The sequence below is a fragment of the Pristiophorus japonicus genome, chromosome 8 (assembly GCF_044704955.1).
Source record: "Pristiophorus japonicus isolate sPriJap1 chromosome 8, sPriJap1.hap1, whole genome shotgun sequence".
NCBI classification, from domain to species: Eukaryota; Metazoa; Chordata; class Chondrichthyes; family Pristiophoridae; genus Pristiophorus; species Pristiophorus japonicus.
The window spans coordinates 135,952,348-135,968,999 of record NC_091984.1 but is presented as its reverse complement, the minus strand read 5'-3'; the positions used below and the strand labels follow the sequence as shown (position 1 = coordinate 135,968,999).

At 42.0% G+C, this 16,652-nt stretch overlaps 1 protein-coding gene across 2 annotated transcripts in view; it reads left to right on the top strand.

Moving 5' to 3' along the window:
* Window positions 1-14,266, top strand: part of klhl20 (kelch-like family member 20) — a 98,004-nt gene extending 83,738 nt beyond the window's left edge. For both annotated transcript variants that reach the window (XM_070887433.1, XM_070887432.1), the window contains 2 exons: window positions 10,266-10,372; window positions 13,430-14,266. In XM_070887433.1, coding sequence (XP_070743534.1) covers window positions 10,266-10,372; window positions 13,430-13,514 — 192 coding nt within the window. In that variant the 3' untranslated portion in view covers window positions 13,515-14,266. The remainder of the gene's footprint in view (window positions 1-10,265; window positions 10,373-13,429) is intronic.
* The last annotated feature ends 2,386 nt before the right edge of the window (window positions 14,267-16,652 follow it).

Genomic DNA, 16,652 nt, shown 5'->3' with positions numbered 1-16,652 from the left:
TCATTCCTGGAATCAACTTAGTGAACCTTCTCTGAATTGCTTCCAAAGCAAGTATATCCTTTCGTAAATATGGAAACCAAAACTGCACGCAGTATTCCAGGTGTGGCCTCACCAATACCTTATATAACTGTAGCAAGACTTCCCTGCTTTTATACTCAATCCCCTTTGCATTAAAGGCCAAGATACCATTGGCCTTCTTGATCACCTGCTGTACTTGCATACTATCCTTTTGTGTTTCATGCACAAGTACCCCCAGATCCCGCTGTACTGCGGTACTTTGAAATCTTTCTTCATTTAAATAAACATTCAAAATTTTTAGAACTCAATATTAACATAATTTAAAAACTTTTAAAACTATAATAAAATAACAACAACCCCTACCCCACTGTCTTTTACCACTGGCTCTTCCACCTCCTCACCCTTATCACCCTCCCTCGCCTCATGCCCCTACACAAAATGGCACCAAGAGTTTGTGCAGCAAGGTGGCCAGACTCCTGCTGTATTGGGAGAAGAGACACTGGAGACGCCATGTGGGGATCAACTGGAGAAGCTCGGGGTATGGAAAGCTCGGCTTCTGACTGGCGAGCCTCTTGCTCAGCATTGCCAGTCACAGGTGGTGTGGGTCTGGGTGTGACACTGGGGACTCCAGTGTTACTAGTGGAGGCCATAAGTAACGTGCGGGCATTGACGGCCTCGCAGATTTCGCAGCTCGCATGGACAATCTGCGACCCTACTTCCGCGATGATCGCAGTGAGTGTCTCCAGGCTCGCGGGAATCCTACACAGACGCTCTCCCTGGACAGTGACACCAGGTCCAATTCCATGTCTGCCTGTCTGTCAGCAGACCAACTTTGCCAATTCAACCTCCGGAGAGCTAGCATACGGGATTCGACTCCAGAACTGCGTTGCTGCACGCCACAAGTCCCAGGGACCTCAGAGATCTCAAAGCCCGGGAATGTTTCATCATCCTCTGACTAGGTATTTGCCGGTGGCAAAAGAGGTGTCGATGCACGCTGACCTCCCGAGAAGGCTGCGCCGTCAGTTCCTCTCCCTCAAATTCCTCCTTCTCTTCCTCTTCCTCCTCTCCCACATGATAGCCTGAGGTGAGGGACTCCTCATCTGGAAGTAGAAAGCAACAGATGAGTGGTTAGCAGCACTGGAGGGGACAGGGTGACACGAGGAAGGTCACCTAGCACAGACTCATTTGAGGGACCGCCCCTACTCCATTATATGTAGTCCACAGTCACTGCATCACATTGCCCCAACCCTAGTCCACAGTCACGGCATCACATTGCCCCAACCCAGCTCAGGAAATGTGCAGGACTTACCGTCACTTTCCAATCGGGGGTCAGCACCCCCATGGGCAGTTGCTCCTCCACGTCAGTGAGTGGCAGGGTGTGTGCCGGACCACCGCCTGTATGCTGCTGCTCCCATCTATTGTGCGACCTCTTAGCCTGCAAAGATGAAAATGGGAATGGTTACCAGAGGGTCCATCTGCTCATGTGGCACACACAGATCGCCACAGAAAGCACGTATAACATACTGTGTGAATGTAATACAGTCCTCTGTTTAATGGCCTTGGAATTTGCACGTGCTTCATCAGGAGGACAGCGAAGTGCGGAAACATCTTATGAGGCCTCCGAAAGCAATCTTAATGTGTAAAGATTGTTTATGGCAAATAGGGTGCCAAACTAAGCCTACCTATGTGTCAAGCATTTTAGGAGGCAACCCACAGAGAGCTGAGGGCCAACAGCAGCATTGGAACACCCATAGAGTGCTGATAGCCAGCAACAGCATGAGAACAAATAATGTCAGATTTATAATTTAGGTAATTAAGGAGTGCATGAATGAAAATGGTACTCTGACGACCCTGCTGAGATCGTAAAATTGGGTACTGGTACGAACAACAGTGTCGCGGGCAGAGACCTCCTGTACTATCTCCCTCCATATCATATTTGTGATAGCTGGGAGGGGTCTACCACCGCTCCTATGGAACTCTCTCCATCTCCTCTCCACAGCCCGAACTAGGGCCTCGGGTGTGAACCTCCTAGCCCGCTTTCTGTCCTCTTCAATCATACTGTGCTCCATTATCCAAATCGAAAGTAAAATGGCACTCCCTGCCTGCATCAGTGTTTGTGATCGGCTAGCTCACCAGGAGCGCGGGAAGAAAGAAAAAAAATTTGCACGTGCGCAGAAGGGCCAATTTTTTTCGGGGTGGAAGTTTCAGCTCCGTCGCACAAAATCTGTTGTGCAACGACGGAGTTGGCGCTAGCGCTCATTACCGTTTACCAAAAGTTGCTTGCTCTGGAGCTAATGTTAACCTGGCGCTAAAAAAAAAAATTGCTGCGATTTGCACCGGGAAACGGGCAAAAACCCAAAAATCCAACCCAATAAGTTCCTCGCCCGTATTAGCCTCTTGGATCCCACTATTTTTGGTATGAATTTTGTGTCCTCTACTGTGAAGACAGATACAAAATGTTTGTTTAAGATCTCTGCATTTCCTTATTCCCCATTATAATTTCACCTGTCTCGGGCTCTAAGGCACCAATGCTTACTTTTGTTACTCTTTCTTTTTACGCACTTGTAGAAGCTCTTACAATCTGTTTTTATATTTCTTGCTAGTTTATTCTCATACTCAATTTTCTCCCTTTTTATTGGTGTTTTGGTCATCCTTTGCTGGTTTCTCAAGCTCACCCAATCCTCAGGCTTACTACTATTCTTTGCCTCTGCTTTTAATCTAGTAATATCCTTCTTTAGTTAGCCACTAATGGATCACTTTTCCCATGGAGTTTTTATTTCTCAATGGAATGTATGTTCATTGAGAATTTTGGAATATTATTTTGAATGTTTGCCACTGCTTATCTAACGTCAAACCTTTTAATCTAATTTCCCAATCGAAAAGAAAGAAAAGAAAGACTTGCATTTATATAGCGTCTTTCACAACCACCGTACATCCCAAAACGGTTTACAGCCAATGAAGTAATATTGTAATGTAGGAAATGCAGCAGCCAATTTGCGCACAGCAAGCTCCCACAAACAGCAATGTGGCCACGACCAGATAATCTGTTTTAATGATGTTGATTTGAGGGATAAATATTGGCCAGGACCTGGAGATAACTCCCCTGCTCTTCTTCGAAATAGTGCCATGAGATCTTATACATCCACCTAAGAGGAAAATGGGTTGGGTTTAACGTCTCATCCAAAAGACGGCACCTCCAACAATGCAATACTCCCTCAGTACTGCACTGGGAGTGTCAGCCTAGATTTTATGCTCAAGTCTCTGGAGTGGGACTTGAACCCACGACCTTTTGACTCCGGCGAGAGTGCTGCCCACTGAGCCATGGCTGTAATCTACCTTAGCTAACTCGCTCCTCATACCTATGTAATTGGCTTTATTTAAGTTCAAGACTCTCATTTCTGACTGAAGTACCCTTGCCTAACAAAAATTTATTGATCTCAGTTTTCAAATTTTGAATTGACCTTGCCTCAGCAGGTTTTGGGGAGCGAGATTTCCATTACCCATTGTATGAAGAAGTGCTTCCTGATTTCACCCCTGAATGGTCCAGCTCTAATTTTATGCCCCATTGTTCTGAACTCCCTACCAGAGGAAATGGTTTCTCTCTATCTATCCCATCAAATTCTTTAATCATCATAACCACCTTAATTAGATAACCCCTTAATCTTCTATACTCAAAGGAATACAAGCCCATTCTATGCATTATTTCACCCTTTTATCCCCGGTATCATTCTGGTGCATTAGCACTGCACCCCCCTCCATGGCCAGTATATCCTTACTGAGGTGCAGTGCCCAGAACTGGGATGGGCAGAGAGAAGGAGAAGAAAATTAACTGTTGCCTTTAACCTGGCTGCTATAGAGATGTGTGAGATCAGCCTTGCATTACTTCTTACCTGTAATTTTCCCTCCTGGTCTATATCCGAAAAGTATTTGCCCTCTGTTCGATGCCTATCCGGGAACTGTGGCTGAGCTTGGGGGCTTGCTGTTTGAATGGTGGCCCAAAAGTTGCATTCATTTCACAGCACTCCCTTGTTGGCATCTTCCTTTCCATCAAATAAATAGGACTCCAGGGAAGAGGAGCAGAAATAAATGTTCAAAAATAACTGGCGACAAGAAGGGGAGAGGGAAAAGTGAGGAGAACAAAATCAAAGTTGGAGCAAGTAATTGGTTACCCCAAAACAGAAAAAAAATAAAACAAGTCAGTTCTGAAAGGTATTATGAAATCAAGGAAAATGTTACTATTAAATAAATTTAGAATTTGTAATGAGTTTGGAGGATATGGATGAATGTGGGAAATGTAAAGACAATAATAAGTCTATTCGTTCCTTTTTTTCAATTGGATGAGAGGAAAAGGCTGGTAAAAATGATTCCCTTAGGCTTCTGTGTCACTATTAGTACAGCTACACTTTGAATAGAAATATAAAATTGTGAGCACGCATGTACTCCAGTGCACATACCCAGCGTGAGTTTCTCTCAAGTTACTGATCTCAGGACTGCTCTCGTAGGTCCTGAGCAGAAGCTGGCAGATAATCTCCTTATGGAAAAGAAGTGTTGTTCAAGCTGTGTTTGTGCACCACCTAATGCCGGTTTCAGGGTAATATTTGAAGGCTTGCCCTCAACCAAAAGAAAATAAATCTGAATTCAATTAGAAATTTCACAAGCTCAACTTTTTTTTGACCTGACCTGCACAACTTACCTTTAAATGAATCACTGGAGGGAAATGGGATTGGGCTACACGCAAGTAGTTTTGCTATTTAGTAAGCAGACATTTAATATTCCCTGTATACACATTCATATTTGCACTATGTACAGCATGTCTTAATAAAGTGTAGCTTCCCAACTTGCCTACATCTTTACAGTGCTGTGGGATATTCTATGGGCTTAGTGTTCATTTAACCCTTCCTATTGGAGGGAGGGGAAAAATTAGAGTGTGTTGGAATTTATTTTCTTGTGAGATTCAAGAAGTAGATAACTACTAAGAAAAGAATCAATGCATCCTGGCCAAAATAAACCCCACAACGCTCCTTTATCGGGAGGAACTGCCCATCACCACTCACATTATCAATTGTATCCAAAATGATCAAAGCTGCTTCTAATGGCAGATCAAGCAAGTGCTCACAACAGCAACAACTTGTATTTATATAGTGCCTTTAACATCGTGAAACGTCCTAAGGTGTTTCACAGGGGTATTATGAGATAAAACAATTTGGCACCGAGCCACATAAGTAGAAATTAGCGCAGGTGACCAAATACTTGATCAAAGAGGTAGGTTTTAAGGAGCATCTTGAAGGAGGAAAGAGGGGGAGAGATTTAGGCAGCGAGTTCCAGAGCTTAGGGCTCAGGCAACAGAAGGCACGGCCACCAATGGTTGAGTGAAAGTGCAAAGGTAGATCATGAAAGCTGTTTTGGGCCAGACTCCAAACCTAAGAGGGAAAAAAATGGAAAAACGTTCAATCAGTCCGTCAAGTTAATTCTGCCAGCATTTTAATTCACTAATTCTAGCTTCCAATTGCATCTTGAATTCCCAAAATGTCTTTGATTTCACTACCTTGCCTGATAGATCATTCCAGCCTTTTGCGGGGTTTTTACCCTCCTCAGATCTGTTTTCAATTTACTTTTTACTAATATAAATTCTGTTCTCCTGTCCTTCTACCTGACTAATAATCTGGGTTCACCTTATCTATACCACTTAATACCATTATCAAATTGAAACATGCACATACAGCAGGATGTCTGTAAGGATAGACCACTTTGAAGTATTGTGGTCTTGAAGTATTGAAGAAAATGGCAGCCTAAATAATCACAACATCTTCCCTGTTCCAAAATATAACTAGTCATACCATCAGTTGGAGCAAACAGTATTGAGATCCTGGGAGCAGCAGATTGCTGAAACGAACAAAAAGGGAAGCCGCTCCAAACGACGCCAATTCAGAACGGGAAATGAGGAATTGTTGGGGAGGGAGGCAGTTTTATATGTGGAGTTTCAATTTTAATAAAAAAACATGAAGATTGTACCAAAGGTAGGTTATGTGACATTCTTTCTTACCCATTCATCCCCCAGAAATCCAAATACTGAGTTTCTTGGGAATTGTATCTTCAGTCCAATGATGTAAAAATGCTCGTTATCTAGCTATCAAGGCAAGATAATGATGCTCAGCTAAAGCATAGTTATGGTTCTAGGTCGATGGCTTGGTTATGGCCCTCCCATATGTTGGTCCTGGCAGGAACCCTCCGGTATGTTTGACATAAGGAATTGCCTAGAACAGATTCTGACCTCTGAGTGATTTCAAGGACCAGCATTAGGAAATATACTCCAGTATTTACATTTCTAACCTCTGTATAGTTATTGGTTGCCTAAAGTTGTGTTTTGAAAGGAAACATAATGGTTGACTAAGCCTTTCATCTTATCTACATAAAAGCTCTGTGTGTATGTTAATAAGGTGATGCCTTACCAGGAATGTGAGGGCTGGCATTATGAATTCTTGAGATAGGAGAAAACTAGGGGAGTCTGTGCAGGACAGACTTGTTTTTGTAATAGAGATGAGTATGATAGTTAATGTGACTGAATTATGTGATTTGAACTGAAGTAATTATTGTACCATGTGAGAAGTACATCAATGTCTGAATATATTTCACTACATGTGCAGGAGGATAGAATACCCTGTATATATTTGGGTAGTATATTTTCTTTGGCAAATATACAACTTGGACCTCTGTCAGTCGGAAGGAAAAAATTGCAGTCAACATTGTGGATGCTATTTCAGGAAGGGGATAGTATATAGTGGAATGTACTCTTGAAGATATCCGGAGATGAGTCTCTTTCATCTCCCTTTTCCCCCCTTCAGTTGTGTTAGCTTTAAATTATTACCCATAACAGGAAGAGGAGAACTTCATACAAAGAATGAGAACTACTTTATTTTTTGAAGAAGTCTCTTTTCTGAAGTTGCTTTTGTGCAGTCAGATTGGCCATTTGTTTTTGCCTAATTAGTACGTCTCTGTTGCTGATTACAACTGAATTTTCTCATTTTTGTGAATATTACAGCAACTTTGTTTTGTAGAACTATTTTTAAAACCATGTGCTTCTGAAGATAGTTACCTATTGTTGTAAGTTTCACAGGTCTACAGTAGATATGCTTTCGGGGTCAGGGTCATCAGTCACTCCTGTAAGCGACCTTGCGTCCCCTATGACTTGAAGTACACCATTGCTGTCTAATGTCTAGTTAAATGATTGCGTGACACGGATTGTAACAATAGACCCATTGTGGCATATAGATCTACTCAATATTATGAAGGGAGACTCTAAGTTGCCAAATAATTAAATTGTGCATGCAACACATGTCATGCTCCAAATAAGTGCATGAAAATGTTGTAGTCATTCTGATCGGGTTAACTAATCACGGTTATTCAGTTAAGTATGTAATTTGTTAAAATATCCAATTGCCACAAGAGAGATAGGTAAAATACCACTACCAAGCAGGAACCAGAAAACTTGCACGAAATCGACCAAACAAATCGCTGAATTTTCTTTCCCAAAACTACCAATCAGAACCAACTAACACAAAAGGAACTAATCAGATTTGTTTTTCCTTGTTCCTCTGATCAGCTGGATTTCTTCACTCAGCCAGCTATATACACCTGAAAAAATAAACACAAAAACAAAAAAAAAAACAATTGTCCATATTTCATTGGAAATTGGACAAAAGTTGCCCTCTCTGGCTTGGACCTGATGTGTGCTTTTTTTTTTGAAGTTCTCAATAATTTTTGGATCTCATGCAGATGACTTTTTAGGCCTCTGTATATATGTAACCTTAATGTCCAATGACCACCAGTGTTGGTCTTGTAGCTGGCCATTTTTGACTCTCCATAATGAAAATTGCTTCTTTCCTTCCACCCAATTTGTAATTTTGCAAGATGTACCAGAACTGTGAAGACTGAGACTTTGTTGAGTTGTCTATGTGATACTCTTTCCTGAAGACCCTCTGAGGAAGGGCAGTCCACATCACCTCTCTAAAGTAGAAGGAACTTTAGACAACAACAGAAGAGATTGCTTAGATTTCCCCTAGCCCTTTCAGTGCTGGCTAAAATGTAACGAGCAGGGTGGATAAGGGGCAACCAGTGGATGTGGTGCATTTGGATTTCCAGATGGCATTCGATAAGATGCCATGTAAAAGGCGGTCTGCACAAGATAAAAGTTCACGGGGTTGGGGGTAATATATTAGCATGGATAGAAGATTAGCTAACTAACAGAAAACAGAGAGTAGGGATAAATGGGTCATTTTCCGGTTGGCAAACAGTGACTAGTGGGCTGTCGCAGGGATATGTGCTGGGACCTCAACTATTTACAGTCAATATTAATGACTTGGATGAAGGAACTGAGTATAATGTAGCTAAGTTTGGTGTTGATACATAGATGGGTGGGAGAGAAAATTGTGAGGAGGACACAAGAAATCTGCAAAGGGATATAGACAGGCTAAGTGAGTGGCCAGAAATTTGGCAGATGGAGTATAATGTGGGAAGTGTGAGGTTATCCACTTTGGCAGAAAAAAATAGAAAAGCAAATTACAATTTAAATGGAGAAAAATTACAAAGTGCTGCATTACAGAGGGACCTGGGAGTCCTTGTGCACGCAACACAAAAAGTTAGTATGCAGGTACAGCAAGTAATCAGGAAGGCAAATGGAATGTTGGCCTTTATTGCAAGGGGGATGGAGCATAAAAGCAGGGAAGTCCTGCTACAACTGTACAGGATATTGGTGAAGCCACACCTAGAGTACGCCATACAGTTTTGGTCTCCTATTTAAGGAAGGATATACTTGCATTGGAGGCTGTTCAGAGAAGGTTCATTAGGTTGATTCTGGAAATGAGGGGATTGACTTATGAAGAAAGGTTGAGTAGGTTGGGCCTATACTCATTGGAGTTTAGAAGAATGAGAGGTGATCTTATCGAAACATATAAGATAATAAGGGGGCTCAATAAGTTGAATGCAGAGAGGATATTTCCACTCATCGGGGAAACTAAAACTAGGGGGCATAGTCTCAGAATAAGGGTCCGCCCATTTAAAACTGAGATGAGGAGTAATTTCTTCTGAGGGTTGTAAATGTGTGGAATTCTCTGCCCCAGAGAACTGTGGAGGCTGGATCATTGAAAATATTTAAGGCGGAGATAGACAGATTTTTGAGTGAAAAGTGAAAAAAGGATTATGGGGAGCGGGCAGGGAGGTAGAGCTGAGTCCATGATCAGATCAGCCATGATTTTATTAAATGGCGGAGCAGGCTCGAGGGGCCAAATGACCTCCTCGTGCTCCTATTTCTTGTGTTCTTATGTAATCTACGTCTTTTGTGTTGGCATTCCAGATCTCCTGCTTGGGGCTTCAGGCTCCTCGGGGTTTGGAATGTTTATCTTTTTTCCCCCCCAGCCAACTGTTTTGGATGTTGCCTATTACATTGAAAAAGAGCCATCAAAGTCCTCATTTTCTGAGATGAAATAGGACACTCTGGTGCAGATGGAGACCTAGGACTTAATTTCAAGCTAGCTGTTTCTAAGTTATGAGCTATGTCTTTCTCTGTTGTAGCATCCATGTGTTCATATCCCAGCCTGGAGTCTGTGTCCTGAGAGAGTGTGCGTGAGAGATAAAGACAGTTCTCTGACTCTTCCCTCAACTGTCTGTGAAGGAGATTGGCCTGCCGAGCTGTAAATCAAAGTTACCACCTAAATGAGATGCCTCCCCTTTGATGTGGCAGCTTTGCAGCACCTATGGATCTGTTCAGCTAAGCCTCTTGCCGGGCACATATCACAATGGCAAAAAAAATGCTTAGAATCATACTTAGCAAATGCTAATCTACTGAAACATGTAAAAGTCAACAGTCTCATGGCTGGTCTATCTGGTGTGTCTACTTTTTCCCTTGCCCTGTCCTCCCAGGCAAGGCATGCACCGATAGGGAATTATTAATTTATTTTCCTTTGTTTCCTAATTAACATGGCAAATCACCTTAAATATATATCTGCTGGTTAATATTAAGTAAACACATTGCGACAGTATTATAAATTGATAAAATTCTACTCAGGAATTGCTGTTAAAGCTAAAAATGCTACAATACTTAAAATATAAGATCCTCTCTCTTCCAAATATTAAAATTTTGTATTGATTAGGCATTGTGATGAAGGTATCTAATTTACATAAATGGAGATGCTGGATATGTACAAAGGAACAGCCTTTCCACACCTCAAACAACCTACTTTTCTCTTTCACAGGTCGGCCTTGCAGTTGTTAACGGGCAGCTGATGGCAGTGGGTGGGTTTGATGGCACTACTTACTTAAAAACTATTGAAGTTTACGATCCAGATGCAAACACGTGGAGGTGAGCACTAATGGATTTATTGTTTAAACCGGCTTTCTGGCCAGACCTGCTTTCAGTAGATTGTGTTGACAATGTATTGGATCACAGATGTGCAGTGCAGAAGCATATCCGGACACAGGTTCATTTTTTGCCCAGATATTCCTCCCGACACAGCCCCCTCTTCACCAGTCTCTGGATTTCACTGCAGAAGGTGCCAAATGAAAGGGACAATTGGAGGTCTTTATAAGACTATAAGAACATAAGAATTAGGAGCAGGAGTAGGCCATTTGGCCCCTAGAGCCTGCTCTGCCATTCAGTGAGATCATGGCTGATTTTTTAACTCAACTCCACTTTCCTGTGCTATCCCCATATCCCTTGATTCCCTGAGTATTTAAAAAATCTATCGATCTCTGTCTTGAATATACTAAAAGACTGAGCCTCCACAGCCCTCTGGGGTAGAGAATTCCAGAGATACACTACATGCAGAGTGAAGAAGTTTATCCTCAACTCAGTCCTAAATGGCCAACCCCTTATTCTGAGACTGTGACCCCTGGTTCTAGACTCCTCAGCCTGCATCTACCCTGTCAAGCCCTGTAAGAATTTTGTATGCTTCAATGAGATCACCCCTCATTCTTCTAAACTGTAGAGAATAAAGACCTAGTCTACTCAATCTCTCCTCGTAGGACGATCCCCCCAACCCAGGAATCAGTCTGGTGAACCTCCATTGCACTCCCTCAGTGGCAAATATAACCTTCCTTAGGGAAGGAGATCAAAACTGTACACAATACTCCAGGTGCGGTCTCACCAGGGCCCCATATAATTGCAGTACGGCGTCTTTACTCGTACTCAAATCCTCTTGTAATAAAGGCCAATACCATTTACTTTTTTAATTGCTTACTGTACCTGCATGTTAGCTTTCAGTGATTAGTGAACAAGGGTACCCAGGTCCCTCTGAACACCAATACTACCCAATCTCTTGCCATTTAAAAAAAAACTCTCGCTTTTCTATTTTTCCTATCAAAGTAGATAACTTCACATTTTTCCACATTATATTCCATTTGCCATGTTCTTGCCCACTCACTTAGCCTGTCTATATCCCCTTGAAGTCTCTTCGCATCCTCTTCACAACTTACATTCCCGCCTAGCTTTGAATCATTCTCAAATTTGGAAAAATTACATTTGGTCCCCTCATCCAAATCATTGATATAGATTGTAAATCACTGGGGCCCAAGCATCGGTCCTTGCGGTGCCCTCTAGTTACAGCCTGCCAACCTGAAAATTACACGTTTATTCCTACTCTCTGGTTTCTGTCCGTTAATCAATTCTCAGTCCATGCTAGTGCAGGTTGTACCTCTCCAGTCCGGGGCTCTTTCATCCGGCAACATCCCTGGTCGGGCATCATTCCCAGCGGGGGATCGCAACCTGCGCTGTGTCCAGGGGCTGGCTGTTCCTCTTCTCCCCGCTGCCTCCGGTGTTCCCTCCTTGGTCGGGTCGGTGCGGAGAGGGAGCGAGGGGCATGGCAGCTAACTGAGGCGCCGAAGCTGGGACTGAGAAATGCTGTGCAGTAGGCTTCTGTGCAGGGCATGCGCAGAACAGGGCCGGGTCGTTTTCCGCAGCGTTGTCAGCAGTACCCAGTAAGCCCCAATCCCATGAGCCCTAATTTTGTTTAATAACTTCTTGTGTGGCACACTATCGAATGCTTTCTGAAAATCAAAATATACCACATCCACTGGTTCCCCCCCCCCTTATCTATTCTACTAGTTACAACCTCAACAAACTCTTAACAGATTTGTCAAACATGATTTCCATGCTGACTCTGCCCAATCCTATTATTATTTTCTAAAAATGTCCTGTTACCATGTCCTTAATAATAAATTCTCTGCTGTATCTTCCTTGGGTACCTAGCCCAAAATGCTAATTTTACATGTAAAAATCTTTGAAGGTGACAGGACAGGTTAACAAAGCTGTAAATAAAGCATATGGGATCCTGGGCTTTATAAAGAGGCATAGAGTACAAAAGCCAGGAAGTAATGCTAAACCTCTATAAAACACTAGTTTTGCTGCAGCTGGACTATTGTGTCCAATTGTGGGCACCACACTTTAGGAAGGACATGAAGGCTTTGGAGAGGGTACAGAAGAGATTTACTATAAAGGTTCCACAGATGAGGGATGACTGGAGACGCTGGGGTTGTTCTCCTTAGAGCAGAGAAGGATAAGAGGAGATTTGATGGAAGTGTTTAAAATCATGAAGGATTTAGATAGAGTAACTAAAGAGAACTGTTTCCAATGTAAATGGAATCCTTCAAAAGGGAATTGGAGAAATACTTGAAATAGAAAAAAATTGAGGGATATGGGGAAAGCGAGATTAACTGGATAGATCTTCAAAAGGGCCAGCGAAGTATTGATGGGCTAAATGGCCTCCTGTGCTGTGCGATTCTATAAAATTGATAGACTATTTGACAGTGATGGGCATCGCAGCTGAACTTGTGTCCTCACCTGACACTCGTGCTCCACAACAGTTACTATATAGTCATTTGGAAATAGAAATATTGGTCTAATTTATCTTCCCCACCACCACCCGCCCCCCCCCACCCCCAGCCGAAGGATATACTGACCAATTACATTGCCTTTTTACTCTCCTAACTCCCTTCCCTCCCCACAACAAGTAATTACTATCACTGTCTGAGTTCTGTCAATCCAGGATCAAACCCAGGATTGTACAACTTTGTACCACACTACATGATGCAGACAGATACTGAGCTGTTGAGATGGTGTAGTGAAGGAGAATTTCAGCATAAAAATATAGAAACATTATTTTTAGTGGCATGGTTTTATATATTGGCACATTTAGAAGTTAGTGGCCAGACATGACCTTTGTTGTATACAGAACATAAGTTAATCTGTAGCCTTAACTGTGCTAATTTGGCATATGGTAATTTTTCATGTAATCTATTATGCATCACTAGTTGGTAAACCAGTTTGTGTGCTTGTGAAAGGCTTGCAGAAGTTGGAAGTGGTTTACATTTTTTCTTTTCTTTTTACCCTTTCCATTCTTCCACCCCCTCCCCACAAAAACAGATTATATGGAGGTATGAACTATCGCAGACTAGGCGGTGGAGTGGGTGTTATCAAAATGACGCACTGCGAATCCCACATATGGTAACCAGTAAACTCTGGAATCTTTGCTGCTATTTGATGCTGTAATTGTTTGGGAGAGAACATTTTAATTTTGGTATTCAATTCGGTGGAGTCCGGCTGCTCATCAGTCAGAAGAGGAGAACTGCTCTCCGTTAACTAACCTGAAGACAGCTCTGTGCAATACATGGTCTATGGAAAGCTAGACTTCTATGCAGTCCCGGTGAACAGTTCAAAGGATATTGTACATTGGTGCCGAAATAAGTTTTGTGCGTGGGGAAAGCTTTCTCATCGAAAATAGTTGGCAGCACCTCAGCGGTTAAAGCGGGGAGTACAGAAGAGTTGCACAACTGTAACTTGGACAGCAGTGATGAAATCGACTTTTTAATCTTTCAACGTTTGAGGAATTTAAAGACTAAAGTGAAAACAGGTGTTGGTCTGCAGCATGGTGGAACACCCTTCAGAGCTGAGTGGCCAGCACAAGTCGAGGAATCCATACGAAAATAATCTACAGTTGCTATTCAACTGAACAATCCCACGTATTGAAGCTTAAAAAGGAAACTTTATTGTGAATGTTGAGCTGGAGCAAATGAAAACTCACTTGTTCCTCATTGGAGAACTGTGTACTAAAACCACGTGTAGCTACTGCGATATACTTTTTTCCTGATGTTTAATAATTTCTGTGTTCGCTACAGTGAATGTAGTTTCATCTCTTCAGGATATATAACAGGAGTAATACAAAGTCCTGTACTCCCCGAAATATAACAAAACTGGAACCTTCTTCAAGGGCACTGTGTTCATGAGAAAGTGTACAGCAAACCTTTTTTTCCCTCCAATTACAGGCACAAAGTGTGATGATGTACATCACGTCACTTGAGCATGAAGCTTTCATGACTAAATATGGTGCATGGCTCTTCCTCCTGGAAGCCAAAAAAGAAATAAGTTTTGGAAAAGACTTTCTCATGATAAGCATGCCCCCTTCAAGGTCAATTCTGACTTGACTGAAGAAAAGTTGATCATAAGCAGTATTTTCTCTTACCAGGTCTCTTGGTTTTTGCTTTCATGAAAATTTTTTAAAAGTTGGTCCACAGCCTCCTTGCTGCCAGTAGATGTTAAGTTAATTTTGTAAATCGTTTGATACGGAGCATTTTCAAAGCTTTTGACAGAAGTTCAGTTGTAACATGCGTTTTTTTTTTAAATCCATCGCATTGCTTTGTGACTAAGGTGGGTGATACTGGCTTGAGCTGAATGGCCTTTTGTTGCAGGCTCCATATTTCCATCATAAGGTTACCTCCAACTGAATGGAGGAAACATCCAGGTGTGATTTTAATTGATGAAGACTTTATTGACAGTGGCCACTATGGTAACAGAAGGAAGGTAGGTTGGACATTTGATCTTAATTCATACAATTGATCTTATCTGTAGTAATTTACTTTGCAGTGAAAGGGACATTGTTGATACTGGGCAGGGCACTGATTTTTTTTTTAAGTTTGTGATGCTACACGTATCTTCAGTGGTTTAAGGTGCTCTGAGATTTTTCACTTTATTCAGCATTCATGCAAGGAGAATACTCATGGAGGTTCCCCGATCTCCTCTCCTAACTTTGGCAAGAGCAGCAGAAGTTAGCGCGGGAGATTAGATGAAACCCCAGATTTTCCAGGTGTTTGTGTTTTCAATAATAAGTTTTAGATTCCCATTTTTGCTGTCCTGCTCCATTCAGGAAGATGTGGAAGATCTGAACCATAGACCTCCACACCTAATGTAAATGCTGTTCTAAATAATAATTGCACTTATTGCGTTGAGAAGTCTTGAGTGCTTTGCGCAATTGATGACTTTTTGAAGAGCAGTGACTGTTATGTAGGCAACTTGGTATCTGTAACCTCATCAGTGGGGTGAGCGACAGCCTGATTAATTTTTTCTCTTGACGGTATTCGTTAAGGGAAAAATGTTGCTGAACGGTTTGCACGAAGCCTGTTGTATGTAGTAGGCTTGCAGATCTATCCGTCACCCCCATCCGAAGATGGAATATCATTCTGCCACTGTGAATTACTCCATCACATCCTACCCCTGGAGGGTACTTCAATTCTAATATCAGCTGGAATTCAAACCATTTTGGGTTGTGGTGACCTACACAAATCATAGGGTACGCAGTATTCTTGACTAAATAACATTTCATTTATAGCATTGAATAAATATACAGAATACATTTGATCTATAGATGTTTTGTGTAGAAAACCCACCCCATCCACATTTAACATTTCCTGTTGGTTGAAAATACCCTCATTATTTATTCATTTCAGTTGAATGGTTACTGTATTCTTTTTTCTGTAGAAATCATATTTGCAGCACTCCGATAAATTATCAATGTCAGTGGAAGCCTTTGTGTTTAGGTGCTTGGTTTGCTTATAGGAATAACCTGTATTATATCCCTTTTTATCGTAAATGCTGAAAATAGTTTAATACCTCAATGAATCAGAAACCAGGAATGCTTTCAGTGAATTGGTCTGGAAGAAATCTGTCTTTTTCCATAAGAACATAAGAAATAGGAGCAGGAGTAGGCCATTTGGCGCCTCGAGCTTGCTCCACCATTCAATAAGATCATGGCCAATCTTGGCCTCAACTCCACTTCCCTGTCCTCCTCCCCCCCCCCCCCCCCCCCATAACCCTTGACTCCCTTATCGTTCAAATATCTGTCTATCTCCACCTTAAATATATTCAATGACCCAGCCTCCACAGCTCTCTGGGGTGGAGAATTCCTCATTTCCATTTTAAATGGGCGACCCCTTATTCTGAAACTCTGCCCCCTAGTTCTAGATTCCCCAACGAGGGGAAACAACCTCTCTGCATTTACTTTTTCTTTCTTCTTTCTCAAACTTTCTCTTTCCCTTGCATTTATATTGTGCCTTTCACAATCTCAGAACGTCCCAAAGCGCTTTACAGTCAATTAAGTGTTTTTTTTGAAGTGTAGTCCTGTTATGTAGGAAACACGGCAGCCGATTTTCTGCACAAGGTCCCACAAACAGCAATGTGATAATGACCTGATAATCAGTTTTAATGATGTTGGTTGAGGAATAAATATTGGCCAGAACACAGGGAGAATTCGCCTGCTCCCCTTGTAAATAGTGCCATTGGATCTTTTATGTCTACCTGAGAAGGCAGGCGGAGC